Source organism: Pungitius pungitius, chromosome 12, assembly GCF_949316345.1.
Source record: "Pungitius pungitius chromosome 12, fPunPun2.1, whole genome shotgun sequence".
Classification (NCBI taxonomy): Eukaryota; Metazoa; Chordata; class Actinopteri; order Perciformes; family Gasterosteidae; genus Pungitius; species Pungitius pungitius.
This window is the reverse complement of record NC_084911.1, coordinates 9,567,328-9,584,743: the sequence shown is the minus strand read 5'-3', so window position 1 is coordinate 9,584,743 and position 17,416 is coordinate 9,567,328. Positions and strand designations below refer to the sequence as shown.

At 43.3% G+C, this 17,416-nt stretch overlaps 2 protein-coding genes across 2 annotated transcripts; both read left to right on the top strand.

Annotated features, from left to right (window-relative positions):
• Positions 1-63: 63 nt before the first annotated feature.
• drc3 (dynein regulatory complex subunit 3) lies at positions 64-3,663 on the top strand. Its single transcript, XM_037475739.2, has 13 exons — positions 64-208; positions 381-522; positions 603-719; positions 867-1,033; positions 1,139-1,285; positions 1,458-1,577; positions 1,688-1,800; positions 1,878-2,052; positions 2,161-2,292; positions 2,400-2,470; positions 2,749-2,869; positions 2,964-3,089; positions 3,198-3,663. The coding sequence occupies exons 2-13, from the start codon at positions 381-383 to the stop codon at positions 3,321-3,323; spliced, it is 1,557 nt and encodes a 518-aa protein (XP_037331636.2). The 5' UTR covers positions 64-208; the 3' UTR covers positions 3,324-3,663.
• A 129-nt stretch (positions 3,664-3,792) lies between these two features.
• Positions 3,793-13,526, top strand: gid4 (GID complex subunit 4 homolog). Its single transcript, XM_037477191.2, is given in 10 exon segments — positions 3,793-4,200; positions 4,725-4,784; positions 5,258-5,365; positions 5,744-5,845; positions 5,941-6,071; positions 6,225-6,286; positions 11,538-11,672; positions 11,764-11,880; positions 12,612-12,729; positions 12,830-13,526. Coding segments are annotated over 10 exon segments (1,755 nt in total). The 5' UTR covers positions 3,793-3,975.
• Positions 13,527-17,416: the final 3,890 nt, after the last annotated feature.

Here is a 17,416-nt window from a genome sequence, read left to right as displayed (position 1 = left end):
CCTAAGGTTGTGTTACATATATAGTTAAGAAAGTTTTTTTTTTTACTGAACTCTAATTGTCCGTTATGTTTTTGGCGTACTTGAATGCAGCTTGAAGACTTCTGGTTGCTATGTTACAGTGTTGCAAACAACGTTGTGAGTTTGGAAGGTTTCATCATGTTTTGTAGCGGCTGAAATATTTTAGCTCAGGCTCAATTCTGTGATAATCGTAAGTAATTAGTTAATGTTGGCTTTTAAATGTTTTGCCTGCAAAATTAATTAATGAATTCGGGTATAATTATCTAATTAAAATAATCAGTAAGTATTCATAAGTGGTTTTTTTGTTGTTTAACATCATCATACTAAACCTCAAATTTGCTATACACAATCTGTTTATTCAGATGGATAAAGGGATTTTTATGGATGAGGAGATACTACGGAAGGTAATAATGGAGCAAGCGGCTCAAGATCGGGTTGAGTGTATTTTCAAGACGGATGGAATCCACTTCAAAGAAATCCCTAAACTACGGCTGGAATACAGAGGTGAGAAGGAAAAGAAAAAGAAAAGATAATATCAAAAATTGTCTATGTGTTTGGATTTGTAAAACCTTGTTTGCTCACAGACATCCGGATGATCAGCCACTTATGGGACTTCACATCTTTGTCCAGACTGGATTTGAATAACAACCTCATAGAGAAGATTGAAGGCCTGGACGGTCTGGTTAATCTGACACGGCTCAGTAAAATAAAACTTCATATTTACATTCTGCTTAACTTTCAGTAGTAATTGAGCATGTATTGCCAAATATGTAAAGAACATCTTGATATTAGATAAGAAATATATAAGAAATTACCCTTAATAATATCATTCCGAATATGTCTTTCAGATCTGTCATTCAACAAAATTGAGAAAATTGAAGGTCTGTGGTACTTGCAGAAACTTGAATTGCTGAATTTGTCCAACAACAGAATCTCTGTTATTGAAAACATGGACACACTTGAGAAACTCACTCATGTCTTCATTGCAAACAACCTCCTTGGACATTTGGAAAACGTAACATATTCCTTCATGTCATGCTGCATTTGTGTTTTAGCGTTCCCAGAATATAACATAACATTATGTTGACATGATCTAATACAACTTAAATGCATTTAAAAGGTGGTCTATCTCAGAAGGTTCAAGAACCTGTTCACCGTCAACTTACATGGAAATCCTTTCTCTAAGAAAGATGATTACAAATATTACATCGCCGCATACCTTCCGGACTTGACTTGCCTAGACTACAGATTACTGGACGAGAAGACGGTAAGCATTAAGAGTGGTGTGCTGTTGAGCGTTACTGTCTTTAGACTTGATCCCATATTGCAATCAATAGTCTTCTCCTTCTAGGCCTTTTTTATTTTTGTAAATTTTGCATGGCTATTTACAATCTGCACAGTTGATACTGTATGACCAAATCGTATGTGTCCGTGTGCAGAAAACGGAAGCATCTAAAAAATACTGCCATGTCCTCGGTGAGATCAAACGTGCGGAGCTGCAGATGCAACGAGCCGATGAGGTTGAGCAAAGCCGGGCAGCTGAAGTCAAATTACACTTGGTAGGGTGAGGCTCCCATTTGGTGTGCCCCCACATTATTTTCAACGCTCGCGATAATCAATCATTTTGTATACATGCTGTGTGTGTGTGTCAAGTTATTCTCCCCCACAGGACGCCTTTGTGGAGTTCCTGAATGGCTCCTCTCTGTTCGATTGCATGCTGAAAGACGATCCAGTGGCAGAGACACTACACCGTCGGCCTGAAGTGGCTCATCTGCTTCAAACATATCCTGTGCTGTCTTGACTTTCTGATCCATGCAGGTGAATCACTAACGGTTTAAATTCCTTGACCCCATGCTTACATTTGAACGCCAAATGGTGGCGCTGTGTATGCAGTTATTTGAAACAGGTTTGACAGAATATAAGCGAAGACAGATGGAGGTGGACTCCTTCTTCAGCGGTCAGAACGCGGCCGTGACACACTACCAGCAGCAAGCGTCGGAAATAGTGGCAAGTTTTGAGCAGCAACACAAAACGGTGAGCCATTCGGAACCAAAAGACTTGCTGTTCTTTATTTAGATAACTCAGTGAACCTGCATTTACTCACTAGTATGCGGTTACGGCTTGTGTTCACACCACTTCTAGAGGAAAGCAGAATTGCAGCAATTATCAGAGCCGGACCTCCTGAAGGTCAAGATCAACCACTGCAAAGAGGAAAAAAAGCAACTCTGTACCAGCCTCATGGCACTAGAGTTTGAGCTGGTCCGCCAGCAGGAGGTTGGTGTGTGTCTGTGTTTGTGTTGAGGGGGTTTACACTTACTACATTCAGTGTAGGCCTCAGTAATATAACAGGGTTATTTCTAACCTAAGGCTTTGTGTCTTAGGATATCATCAAAAAGTTGGACAGCAACATCGCGGACATGATTGGTAACTTCAATGAAACTGCTCACGGGATATATCCTTTCTCATTGTGCATCATCTTCAGAGAATTGAATCATTTCTAATGACACATGCATCACTCTTCTCTGGGTAAAGCTATTGAGAGATACTGCACTTCCTCCAAAGCAACTTTCTCCGAAATCACATTGTAACATAATAAACATATAATGTTGTCATGTCAGTATTATGGTCATGTTAAAATGTCAGTGTTTGAATCTTACATAGTAACAAACACGCAGTTTGGGTGCAAAATGATAGACCATTTAGGTTTGACTTTCCATAACACAGTTGGACATTTGCGCAATGTCGAGGTCTGGAGGATGATTTTCATAAGAATCTGCAGGTGATTGTAGAAACTCTGAAGAATGTGGACATGGACAACCGGCATGGGGACATGCTCGATCATGACCAAATGGTTAGGATAGGATACAGTATAGTAAAATACTTTGACTCTTATTAAAGTGTTGTGAAGGTCTTCTCGGCCTCTCACATGTGTTTTCTCCGAGCAGGTGTATGGAGACGCATTGATGGATGCACTGGCCACCAGCCATGAGAACCACCTGCTGAAGATCAATGAACGGGAGACTCAGCTGATCACAAGAGCCGATGCCTGGAGAGCTACCCTCACTAAAGGGGTAGGGGCTCTGACATTAAATTCAACAAACCGCTCAGTTTATGTTTTGATATGGATGAGAACACTCTCTCCTGAATCTCACTGTCGTGATTTTTTGGGGGTTTTACAGATTGAAGAAAAAGAACTTCGAAGGAGCCGCCTTCGAATCTCAGACATCCACAGATATGCAGACTATTTGTGGGAGCAGCTGGAAGATTTGCATTTGGCTATACACAATGAAACACGCACAACTTGACAAGTAAACGTGAAAGTGGATCACATCACTCCAGTTCTGAGGTCCAACAAATAATTTACTTTAAAATCCTGCTGTTGGTTTATAAAGCGCTGAATGGTTTGGTGCAGTACATTTCAGAACTAAACATGGGGAATAAGTGTTTATTATTCATTAACTTCACTGCAACTCGTATTCTATTAAGCTTGTTTATTTTATTTCAATGTTTTAATCAGTATACTTGTTTTTAGATCTATTTTTCTTCTACCCCATGTTTCAATGGTTTCCTGTGTGACCCTTTGAATTTCCTTGTTGTTGAAATGTGCTATACAAATAAACTTGTCTTGCCCTGAATAACGTGACAGTCAGAGATTTATAGCGTCTTAAATTAACGCGTTTGTTGCGGTGCGTTAGAAAATACATCTCCCAGAATGCATTTCGGTATATTATCCAGTGACAGAACAGCTCATGCCAAGCACCGGGTTTCCAGCCAATGCTGTTCGAGGAAGCTGGAGTCTGAAAATGAAACGTTGCAGCGTCGCTCCGCGGTTTTCGGTCCACTGACAGCTCACAAAATTGAGCGAAGTCGTGGGACCTCGGGGACTTCTTGACGCTGGCAGACCTTCTGTCAAGACCCCTTCTCCGTCCAGCTCGGGTGTTCTCAGCCATAAAGTTCATGACGGTGGCTGACGGTGACACTTTAGCGCTCATCATGCCCGTGCGAGCAGAGAGCCTCAGCAGCGCGGGCTCGGCCTGCTCATCCTCGGCCTCTCTTGTTCCCCCTGCCCCGATCAACACCTTCCAGCCCGGGGCGGCCTCATCGCTGCTGTACAGCGGCTCGCAGTTTCGGGGTTATCAGAAGAGCAAAGGCAACTCCTACGACGTTGAGGTTGTTTTGCAGGTAATTTGTTATTGACATGGAGTTGACCTCTTTGTTTTTGTTGGTTACTATTAGTTAGTTGTAACACTGGTCAGCATATTTGTAGCGGTCGTTGCTAACTTAACGTTAGCTCTCTACGCTTGTCATTCGGTACGCTGACCCAATTTGGCAAATGGACTCTGGTACTACTGTGCCATTTAGAACCTGGACCCATTTTCATTTATTTAACGGTACAGTCACATATCCAGCAGCAATGTTACGCGTTTTACCAAAGCACACACGTTAGCATCGTGTCCTACTAGCGGCTTGAATGAGTGGGATTTATCGACTAGAATTTGACTTTTGACAGCGATGTCAGCAGCTTCACTGACAGAAACTGAAACGCCCGATGGCAAACCCACCCTGCACGGTTCGTCCCTGATCACAGCATCCCTGCTGCATTATAAGAAAAATAATTACAAAATAATAACACTATATTTCTGCACCAGTGATAGCAGGCCACTTGAGATACACACAGTCATGTTATTCCCTCTATCTGTTTGCAGCATGTGACCGTGGAGGACTCGTATTTGTGTGGATACCTGAAGATCAAAGGCCTGACTGAGGTGAGCTTTGAAACCCACGCCAGATTTAGTAAGACTGACCTTTATTCGGAGCACAAACTGGTCTCTGCATCTAAACCAGTGAGAACTGGCTTCTACATGCATGTAGAAGTTAGACAATGGCTAGATTTAACCTCTTATCTTAGGTTCACCCTTCTGGTTCTTAGTGTAAGTGTGTCAACGGCATACCCTTTTATTTCACACCAAAAACAAGAACAAAGTGCTCTCTGTATTAGGTCAACATGCATAATGATGACGTTTATCTTTAATATTTGGTTAGCAGCACAGCTAGTTGCACTAATATCGATCTTCACAATTTGAAAAACTACTAATATATTGTGGTTCTTGCATCAGAGAAAATTTAAATCCTCCTCTTTGTTTAGCAAACTTATGTATTAAGCACCTGGGAAACACTTTTAACGCAGAGTTGAACCACAATTCATGTATGCATTTTCTCTTTCCCGTCTGTGTGGTAGGAGTATCCAACTCTCACTACATTCTTTGCTGGTGAAATAATCAGTCGAAAAAGGCCTTTTTTAACCAGGAAGTGGGACGCAGATGAAGATGTGGACAGAAAGCACTGGGTATGTCCGGTTATTTAGGGTGATTACTAGCTAATTGATCCCACAGCTCCTCATGTAACGAGTTCATGGACACTTTGTATCCTCGCATCTTCCGGTAAAGCCCATAAATTGTTATATTCTTTTTAATTTTGTCTGCCTCTCATTAAACATAAATTGGATGGAGCTAGGTGGAAGCATCACTTATCACTGTACTGTGAGATAGCTCCTTGGAACCTGTTAGAATGAAGTCTATATTATGGAACAATGGACCATCTCTGTATTTTACAATAATATATATGTAGTAATGATCATTCTAATGGCTACAAATTAGACTTTGCTTTCTGATTTAGAAGCACATAGCTTCTATTTTCTTACCAGTATTGTATGAACTCTTACCAGGGCAAGTTCCAGCCCTTTTCCAAATATGCCAAAAGCTTCAACTCAGATGACTTTGACTATGAAGTCCTGGACAACAGCGATTACGTCTTCATGAGGTGGAAGGTTAGTAAATAATATCATATAATACCATAGTCTCTATGTGTGCTTGTTTCAGCATTGGGCTCTAACCTCCGCTCACTTCTTTTCTGCACTCTCAGGAGCAGTTTCTAGTACCAGACCACACTATCAAAGACATCAGCGGTGCTTCTTTCGCTGGCTTCTATTACATCTGTTTCCAGAAGTCCACAGCAACTATAGAGGGGTATTATTATCATCGGAGCTCAGAATGGTAACTACCAAATATTGCAAACAGACACAACCTCTTTTGTCACACTAGTATTAGTGTTTTAGTCTATTAGTGTATAGTGTTTCTTATATAGTATAGTGTAGTGTTTCTTTTGCCGATATGACTCTCCGTCCTCCTTTCTCTTTGCCTCTGCAGGTACCAGTCTTTAAACTTAAACCATGTCCGAGAGCACAGTATGCCTATTTATGAGTTTCGGTGATGAATGCACACTCGAGCACCGAGTCAACGAGGAAACAGTTCCCACTGCTCTGCGGTTCAATGGGATGGGAACAACGGCGAGTCCTTCAGTCCGAGATCAGAGCTGACCCGTCTCCTTTGCTGCAGGGACATAAACCGTGGTCAGCCTCTCTCGTGGTGGACTGACCGAACCAAGGCACCGAGAAGGAGCAGTTTATAGGACGGTAAAGATCAGTGGACGATACACTGTTCTTGCAGCCACTGTAGAGCTAATATTTACCTCAGATTTAATTTTTCTTTTAATTGCATTTTGATCTGTTTGTTTTGTACCACCCGATTTCTTTGCGCTCTGGAAGAATCCGTCTTCCTGTTGTTGCGATTCGAAACATGTTCCTTTTTTTCCCTTCAGTGGAGAAACATAATTGCCTTTTAGCTTAGAGTTGCAAAAGAGCCTAGAGGGTGTGTGTTTGTGAGAAGGATATTTGTTTGGTAAGGCTTAATTTAAATCATCCTCTTTAACAGCCATGAGCAGTAATCTACTTTTTATGCAAGGTCATTAGGATCGTAAGTTGTGGTCTGGCGTTCAGGGAGGGGGTTCCAAGGGAGGACGTATTGAAACCACCAGCGTGTGAGGGTCGGCTGCGTTGGGAATACAGCGATGATGACCCCCGACAGGTGGTTAATTATCAATAACCAATCATTTCCAAGCTGCTGCTGAAAACGAGGAGTCTGCAGATGGCTTCATATTAAAGATGTCTTTATGCAAGCCGAATGCCTTTCTAAAAAGCTTTTTTTATTTCCAGGAGATTTATCTTTCTTTATTTTTATTATAGACTTCTTTGGGTAAATCTGCATAATAGAAATAGATACAGTAGCAATTACCAACTTTTGAAGCTCAGACATGTGACCATACATTCCAGCTCATTTAGATTCAAATATGTAAAGTTGGATATTAATAGTTGGGGACTAATGCAGTTATCCTGATTGGGTGTGACAACAAAAATAACGCAGTAATTTGATAATCTTAAACACAGTCTAGGGATAAAATCTTACCTTTTTTTAGTTTTAGTCTGGTCACATTTGTCCTCTTTAAAACTATTTCCATCTTCAGTTAAATTGTGGCTGAAGGAGGAACACACAACAGTTGAACATAAGCAAAACTCTTTCGTCCTCGTGGAAAATGTGACAGATGGAAAAAGCACTTTTTGTGGCAAACGGAGAAAAGTCTAAAGCTCGACATTTTAGCAAAAACCTGATGCCTTAAAATTTTAAATTTCAACAACATATTAGTAGGTAAGTAATGTTTTTATTTGAACAAAATCATGAGAGTATATTTCTGTGTTTGAGAGAACCTGCCTGAGATGCGGTTGATGTAGACTTCCTTCCAACGAGGGGGTGTGTTGGGAAAAGGCGAATAGTATATATTCTTTTGTTCGTATGTGGATTGGAAGTGTTGCAATCGGATCAACTGAAAAAAAAATTGCTTTTCTTTTTTGTAACAATCAATCGTGTAACGGAATGAAAATGTGCAATGTGAGAGAAACAGATTTTTGAGGGTGTTGTTTTAAGTGTTGACTGAACTACACTATATTTTAAAAAATGTAAAAAAGATGCTGTATGGTAAATTGGCCTCATCGCATGAGGATAAATAAAGAGTGGGTTATGTCATACATATTTGTATGTTGTTTTATTGTTTATATGTATTAGATTCTCGAGACTGCCTCCATGTGACGGAGTTGACAAGCATTTCGGAGAGAGAGGGGTGAAGAGCAGCGAAGGTTACCATGCCGTTAGGTGGTGTGCGCATTCGACCACTGTAGCCATAAGTTAAACATGTGCAGGAGATCAGACTGCAGAGGTGATAGCAGCCAGCACTAGAGGTCACTAGCGGACAACTAACTGGTTCAAGTCCCTTTTCTCCCTCGAGGCTCCTAACCATTCAAACCTCTCGGCCTTCCGCAGCACTTGGAGAAATCACGTATCTCTGACACGTTGCAGTGAAGTAAATCAACAAGTGGTAGGAAGGATAGTGGAAAGGGAAAGCCCCACCTGACCTTAACCACTGCCTGAATAAATGGAGGCTGTGATCCAAATATCTGAAGATATTTACCACAAATATTAGCTCTCCTCCTTTTTTATTACCAAGGGAAATTATCACTAAATGGGAAGCTTTCATCCACAATACTTCTAATATAAAATGTATTATTACATCATTTGTTTTTTGTTTTTAAGGTGAAGTCTTTGTTGGTTTATAGTTTATTTAAATGGTTATTATCAGGCTGATTTTCAGATTTACTCTACTGCGCGTGTGATACATATATGTATGTGTGTGTGTGTGTGTGTGTGTGTGTGGGGGGGGGGGGGGGGGGGGGGCCGCCCAGCGCGCGCTCATAGCGAGGGGTCGCAGCCGAGAGAAGAAGAGGGTGTTGGGTTGAATTCTGGTATCGTAAGTATCGGGCATCTTGTTATGGAAATTTTTGATGTCTGGCCTCTCTGGGATTGAGTTTGAGCTTCTCCATACTCAACACTTGCGTCACGCGGTGCAGCTGTTTTGGAGCGCGACCCGGCAACACGGCATCAAAACGTGAATCGTTTAAAGGTGGAACTGAGAACCTCAAAGAGACAAAAAGAAGAGATGTCTGGAGACAGGTGTTTCTAAATATTTTAAAATCTCTGACTTATTTGGGAAAGCACAGACTGGTGACACAACTTATTGTTTTGTTGCACTTTCAACACACGCACAAACACTCACACACCCCTGAACACTGACTCTGTGCGGTCCATTTGGATAACCATCTTAGTTAAGCATATTCATCTAGCAAGCTGTACCTGCCTCAATATCCACCGTCATTTTTTTCCATCCAGGCAAATTGATGGATCCAAATGTAATTTTAAAAAAACATAATTTCTTTGTAATCGTCCAAAATCACTTCATCTATGGGTATTTCCTCCTAAGTAAGCCACTGAGTCCGCTCCCTGCTGATGTTTAAATTCCATCCATCTTCAAAGCCGCTTTCGCGTGGGGCTGCAATGAATACCAGATACTCCTTACTGCGGGTATCCATGGGGCTGACAAAGAGACAAACAAACCATTCACACTCTCATCCACGTATCTATCAGGCCATTTGGGGCCAGTGAACCCACGCAGACACGGGGAGATCATGCGGACTCCACAATGAAAGGCCGCTGGGTGGAATCGAACCCAAGAGCTGGTCACCGCATCACCGTGCCGCCCTGTTTATGTTTAACTTGTGTAGTTTTCAAGACTAAAATCCTGATAAAAACGAGTTAATGCTGCGTGACATTTTACTTGGTGCACGTGCGGCGGATCACGCACAGCGGAGGAGACCGGTTCTACTGTCATTCGAAACCAGGGCGAAATATTAGAGCACCAACTTCCTCATTTAGTTTTAATAATGCTGGCGTTATTAATTAATTATTAAGTACAAACAACAATTAACACCGCAGACAGGTGGGAATAACATTAGAACCCGTATTAGAAAATACCTCTCAAATCCTTTTACCGTATGTTACTGGAAAGATAGGCGTGTGCCAGGTGGAGGAAGCACTGAGGTTATTATCGTGCGTGTGTTTATTCATTCAACACTTTATTTTGTCCCGATGATTTGAGTCATACTTTGTTGCTTTGGCCTCGATATGTTAAAGTATGACGCACTCAAAACGAAATGTGTGACGAGTGTGAACACACGTAACGTCGGCCTATAGATATATTCAAAAATGAAGCACCTGCAAAGTAAAACCTGAGATTTTCTGATTTGATCGGCCTAAATAAGACATAAGGATGGAACCTCGAAAAAAGATCTCTTGTTCTCGTGGATGGACCCCATGGGAGGACTCCACATCAGGATTGCAATAACCAAGATAACATGGACTTTCGTCTAGGTTTTTTTTATTTTTTTTTAGCTGTTGCTATTGTTTGGACCGCCACCCTCGCCACCCCTCTCTGACGCAACACATTCACAGCTGCAGCAAATAAAAAGCAGCAGCAGGGCACCCGGACCACAGCGAGGCGGAGAGGCTCCTGTTGCAGATCACACTTGTGCATCCACTCGGTCGGTTCATCATGGAGGCGCAGCGGTATCCCATCAGCATCGGTCTAATCGGAGTCATGCACAAGGAGAAGTGCAAAGTAAGTGCACGTGGAGATGTTTCCACTTTTTATACATGTTTAGGTGTCTTTTTTTTTTAAACAAATAATAATCGGCGCTGCTCCGTCTGTTTCACTTTTGCATTTTCCCTTTTTCAGATGTATATGACCTCCGTGCTTTGGTCAGACGAGAATGAGATTGTAGTTTACAGGAGTTTTGTGGACTTCAAAAAAATGCACGTAAGTAAAAGGTGCCCCGTTAGTCTCCTGTTTGTTGAGCCTGTGCACGTGTGGTGGTCAATAACCGTTCTGTTACCAATTTCTATCTGACAGAAACAAATGAAGAAACTATTCCCTGCAGCAAACAAATTGAAAAAATCCGACCGAATCATCCCCAAATTTCGAGGTATGTCATGGAGATTTAAAGCTGCAGTTTATTCGGGTTGCAAAGTGCATTCACACACGGTTTGGATTCTGACTTCAAGCTTCCCGTGTGCTTTTAGACAATTTCCTTGTAGACAAGATGGGGAACGGCGACGTGCAGAAAAAAGGGTCAACCAAGTCACTCCTGCGCCTCAAGTCACTGCAGAGATATTGCAATGCACTTCTGAGCAGCGACCCCCAGGTCTCTCAGAGCAAAGAACTCATCCAGTTCTTGCACCCCAACGCCGACGACCTGCAACCGCACTTTAAGTACAGGTAGCTGAAAAGTGTGTTTTCTGTGAGAATGCCTTAAGCCTTATTGAACAAAGCAAACGTGTGTGACATTTTAAAATACCCAAACAATCCACTACAGCTGATTTTATAATATATGCATGCAATTACAAAGATTATACTTGAATGCACTTTTTTTCCATGTTCAGTTTCCCTGGTTTAAAAACCGCTGTAGTACTATTTGTTTAGCATTAAAATGCATGCAATGGCATTGCAAAGATAGAAAATGGGAGTTTCTCTACAACCACTTGGACCTGGATAATGTTGAATGCTGCAGTATCAGCACAGGGATCCTTAAAATATAACCTGGTAGATAAGTCTTCTCAACAAATGTAGCTTGAATTGTTAGATCTGTGTGTCCCTCTAAATTAACCTGTGTCCTGTCCTCATTAGCATTGTCGTCTTGCCATCGGACAACGATATCCCTGCCATTGGAGCACCGGTCACCGGTGGCAACGTGTCCACGCCCTTCGTCACAGAGACGTACAGATGTGTGGCCGCCTACGAGACCAAAGACACCAAGAACAAACCTTTCAAAGTGGCGTTGAACGAACAATTGGACGTGCTCATCAAAGACCAAGCGGGTGAGTGAGCTCAAGAGTCCTGTACGTGGTTGGACCTTCATCCACCCGATTGCACGGATAGATTGTTAAATGCTTGGTTATGTTTCTTCAGAGTGGTGGTTTGTAGAGAATGAAGACAAGCGTATGGCCTGGTTCCCCGCCCCCTACCTGGAAAAGCTTGAGGAGGATGATGACGATGAAGAGGACATAGATGGGGGCCCTGAGAGGTGTGTGCGTAGTTTGTTTTAGGTTTTAGGGCCACTGACGATCGGCGCGAACGGCTGATGGGGGGGTGGCGTCGCTGACGGGGGGCGCTGGCGGTCCGACCGACAGTTCGCTAACATCGGCACGTATGCACTCCAGTGGCGGACCGTTTACTCTGAGATTTCCTTAAACTGTCTCTGCTCTGCTCCCTGAAGCAAAACAATACGTGGACAATACATATTGGAGCCAAGAGCAGCGAGTGTAGTCAACTACTGCTGCTAACACATCCCGTCAGACCAGGATTATTTATTTATATCCTTTAATGAACTTTTCTCCTCTTGTTACCATGGTAACCGCTGTCATTACAGACGGTTGCGTCGATTCTTACTGTTAAAATCTACGTACTTCCGATTTACCGGCTACGCTTCGTATTTTCATTTTATGAGTAAAAAGTTGTTTGTATGGTTTTTTACGGTAAAAGGGTCGATAATAAGGTACACAACGAAACTTGACACAAGCGGTATGTAATACAGACTGTGAGGCGCGCTTTCGCGGCCCGCGAATGCGCAAAGACACACGGAGAGTGCATTGTGGGATTTGTAGTATTATGGTGATGCGTGCGATATACCGCCGGGCCAACTCTAATAGTGAATAGATTTGATCATGCTAGCCAAAGAGAATTCATTCACGGGCCGGATATGGCCGGCGGGCCATGAGTTTGACACATGTGGCTTAAGTGATGACTTTCTATCTCAGGACTGCTGTACACTGCAGTAAAGACCTACAAGGCCACCAAAGACGACGAGATAACTGTGGCCATTGGTTCGGTGGTGGAGTTACTACAGAAGTCTGACAACGGCTGGTGGCTCATCAGGTATTTATTCTTTGTAAACATCTTTTGTAAATATTAATATTTAATTTCAAACGCTTTAAACTCCTCCAGGCCTGAACCCGCATTGTCGTCTGTTTAACAGGTAACACACTAAAGCGGGTTACATCCCCACCATGTACCTGCAGCCGTACAAGTACCCCCACATCCGCATGACAGCCAACCATCAGTCACGCCGCTCGTCCTCCCCACAGCCAATGTCCAGCCTGGAACTGCAGTCCAACCAGCTCAGCCTCTCGCAAGGAAACCTGCTGCAACTTCCAACGATAAGGTCTTCCACTCCCAAACCGATCCAACCGGGCAGACGGGGGAGATCGAACTCTGCGTATATGCTGTCCGAAAAGCCGCTGCCTGAAGCTTGCCCCGCTGCCGCCGCCATCGCTGCCGCGGCCGCCGCCAATGTCGCTGCCACTGCCGCCGCCGCTGCTGCCGCCGCTGCTGCCGCCGCTGCTGCCACTGGAGCTGCCAACGCTGCTGCCAATGCCGCTGCCAAAGTTGACACCCCACCCAGGGCCATTGTCGAGATGGAAAAGGAGACCGGTCGCCGCACCATGAGCCCGAGAACAGACAGTGAGGGAAGTTTTTCGAGCAACAGCGACTACAGCGATGACCTCAATGCTTCCTGGGCGAGCTCTACGTCCTTCAACCTCAGCCAGAGCTACAATGAGCAACACCCAAGGTGCCGCCAAGACCGCATGCCAAGGAGATCCTCTCCCGGTGCACCACCATCACCATCAAGAACGCGGCCTAAGGCCCCCAGTCCCCCTCCAAGACAGAGATAATAGGTTGCTGAACTTTAGGCCGCTCGAGCACTAAAATCTATGCTGTGTCCCAATGACTTTAAATGGAAAGTGTACTTTGTGAAACTTTTTACTGGTACTATACACTCACCGGCCACTTTATTAGGTACCCCATGCTAGTAACGGGTTGGTACCCCTTTTGCCTTCAGAACTGCCTCAATTCTTCGTGGCATAGATTCAACAAGGTGCTGGAAGCATTCCTCAGGGAGTTTGGTCCATATTGACATGATGGCATCACACAGTTGCCGCAGATTTGTCGGCTGCACATCCATGATGCGAATCTCCCGTTCCACCACATCCCAAAGATGCTCTATTGGATTGAGATCTGGTGATTGTGGAGGCCATTTGAGTACAGCGAACTCATTGTCATGTTCAAGAAACCAGTCTGAGATGATTCCAGCTTTATGACATGGCGCATTATCCTGCTGAAAGTAGCCATCAGAAGTTGGGTACATTGTGGTCATAAAGGGATGGACATGGTCAGCAACAATACTCAGGTAGGCTGTGGCGTTGCAACGATGCTCAATTGGTACCAAGGGGCCCAAAGAGTGCCAAGAAAATATTCCCCACACCATGACACCACCACCACCAGCCTGAACCGTTGATACAAGGCAGGATGGATCCATGCTTTCATGTTGTAGACGCCAAATTCTGACCCTACCATCCGAATGTCGCAGCAGAAATCGAGACTCATCAGACCAGGCAAAGTTTTTCCAATCTTCTATTGTCCAATTTCGATGAGCTTGTGCAAATTGTAGCCTCAGTTTCCTGTTCTTAGCTGAAAGGAGTGGCACCCGGTGTGGTCTTCTGCTGCTGTAGCCCATCTGCCTCAAAGTTCGAAGTACTGTGCGTTCAGAGATGCTCTTATGCCCACCTTGGTTGTAACGGGTGGTTATTTGAGTCACTGTTGCCCTTCTTTCAGCTCGAACCAGTCTGGCCATTCTCCTCTGACCTCTGGCATCAACAAGGCATTTCCGCCCACAGAACTGCCGCTCACTGGATGTTTTTTCTTTTTCGGACCATTCTCTGTAAACCCTAGAGATGGTTGTGCGTGAAAATCCCAGTAGATTAGCAGTTTCTGAAATACTCAGACCAGCCCTTCTGGCACCAACAATCATGCCACGTTCAAAGTCACTCAAATCACCTTTCTTCCCCATACTGATGCTCGGTTTGAACTGCAGGAGATTGTCTTGACAATGTCTACATGCCTAAATGCACTGAGTTGCCGCCATGTGATTGGCTGCTTAGAAATTAAGTGTTAACGAGCAGTTGGACAGGTGTACCTAATAAAGTGGCCGGTGAGTGTAGGTCTGCGAGGAACCTGCTAGCGAAGAAATAATGCTACCACAATTGTACAGAAGACACACAAATTGACAAAATCCCCAGGGGAACATGATCCCATCGATACATGCATTGAACAAATCAAAAACTGGATGTGTCAGACCTTTCTTCAGTTTAACAAAGATAAAAACAGGTCAATTTTGGGGCGGCCAAGGACAAATAGTCAGCTTTAATCACAATGCTAAAAATGTTTTTAAAAAACTAAGCCAGAAATCCAGGCGAAGTTAGAGTCCGACCCTAATCTGAACAGCCAAATAAAGACAATTCAGCCCATTGTCCCGTGAAGAATATATGAAGGAGTAGAAGATTCAAGCATCAAAATGTGAATCGTTTAAAGGTGGAACTGGGAACCTCAGAGAGACAAAGAAGAGATGTCTGGAGGCAGGTGTTTAAAAATGTTTACTCTGACTTGTTTGGGAAACCAATGACTACCACAACTTATTTTTTTTGTTGCACCTTCACACACACAAACAACCCAGCATGCATCACACTTGATACAATGGTGTGAGAACATCAGTGGTATCTTCTGTGCCATCCATTTGTAGAATAAAGTTTATACTAATTCTACCCTATGATTCCAGTATCTTTATTGTGTGGTCTTTCTCTGCTGACATTCATTCCTTAAGGCTCTGTAGTTACATATAGCCATCGGAGTTAAGCATATTCATCTAGCAAACTGTTAGAATAGCCACTATTATTTTGTTCCATCCAGGCAAATTTGTGGATCCAAATGTATTTTTAAAACTATATCTAATTTATTTTATTGACCAAAATCCCTTCATGTGTGGGTGTTTTCTCCCAAGTTGACCACTGACATGGAGTCCTCTCCCTGCTGATGTTTAAATTCCATCCCTGTTCCTAAGGATCACAGGACTGAATGACTACAGGCCCGTTGTCCTGACCTCTGTAGTCATGAAGTCTTTTGAACGGCTAGTCCTGTCCCACCTGAATACCCTCACCGACCCCCTGGACCCCCTACAGTTCGCCTAGCCAACAGGTATTGTTGCACAGTGTACCGGTGCTAGAAAGGTACCGCGGTACCCTTACGTTGAAAGCGGTACGGATTTGAATATTTGCTGCAGACCGTCCGCTTGTTGAAAGAAAAAATGCCAGAAGTGAGATCTGGAAATACTTCGAGTATGAAGTATTCATTATTCTACGCATTTTTTTGTCTCAAAAATAGGAAATGTCCAGGTAAAAGAGGACGTCTGCTTTGTCTTGCGTTGCACTTCCTTGATGTTTGATCGGAAAGTTGTTGTCGAGCCAACACAGCTACAGGCTGACATCTCTCACCGTTTCCCCGTGTGATACTCACGCTTTTGCATGTTTTCACACGGACTCACGCCACACATCCAATGCCTCAAGCTAAAAACACAATCCGCGCTGGTTCATCTCCAACCTCGCCGACGGTAAGTGGCGCATCCGTGACGCTATTCGCTTCACGTAGCGTTCAGAGAAGAGAAGAGCACTTAATACTTGCACCAATGTCCGAGCGCGTTATAACCAGCTGCAACCATCTTGTCTTGCTAGCGGCTAAACTTAGTGAAACCCCCGCTTACTTGATGACAAAACAGCAAGTCAACGTGACGCGTCACAGATGCGGTGCGCGGTACCCCGGCTCTATAACAAGAGCTAATTCATACGGACTTGCCATCTCTGCTTGCTGCATGAATTACCATAAGTATTGTAATTGTCAGTCGTCATGTCTGATGTTTAAACTTAACATTTAGATTTAACATTTATATATAACATTTAACATTTACATTTAACAGTTATTATTTAACAACTTTGTGTTACTGCCAAACATTGTACTTGGAAAAGTTGTTGCATGCATTTGCATGATTTTGTCTCTAAATGTTTGAAAAAGTGACATGTGAATATTGTCCTGCTTTATTTATTCATATGATAATGCTAAATGTACGAAAACTGCGCAGGATTTTAGAACGTGCAACATTTTACAAACGGCGCCCCATAGAGCTGAGCTCTAGCCTCTGATGTTTTTGCCTCTTTGCAAATATATTTTATGTACTTATTGTTACTTTTGTTTTATTTAGATTTATAAGTTAATTTGTGTTTGTTCCAGTTAAGTTAGTGTCTAGTTGTTTCTTTGTTTTGTTTTTCTTTCGTAAACCAACTGGAGTGAGTCGTATTCTGGGGTCCTCTCAATGCCAGTACAGGTGGGCTTGTCATAGGTTTATAGGTGGTGGCTCACTAGGTGGTGAGCTTCCTCATTATCAGTTTATTTGGCATGTTTTATATTTGCTGTGTTCTAATTTGTGTCTTTTGCAGTATGTGTCTTTTCTGGTGGCCCTTTTCCCTTTTACTCCTCCACTGCTGTAGGCCTCCCTGATACAGTCACCTTGTGGCGTTGTCTCATTGTGACCAGGCCCACAGCCGCCCCGGTTACATATGTCTGACATATTATGGCAATAAACGTTTCCTGATTCCTGACTCCAAAGCTTCTTTTGTGGGGGTCTGCAATGAATACCAGATACTCCTTACTGCGGGTATCCATGGGGCTGACAAAGAGA

Bases quoted from the DNA above. Each gene is read 5' to 3' on its own strand.
- drc3 (XM_037475739.2), top strand. From the start codon at position 381: ATGGATAAAGGGATTTTTATGGATGAGGAGATACTACGGAAGGTAATA. The intron at 523-602 runs GTGAGAAGGAAA...GTTTGCTCACAG, and splicing joins ACTACGGCTGGAATACAGAG to ACATCCGGATGATCAGCCAC. The intron at 2,053-2,160 runs GTGAGCCATTCG...CACCACTTCTAG, and splicing joins TTGAGCAGCAACACAAAACG to AGGAAAGCAGAATTGCAGCA.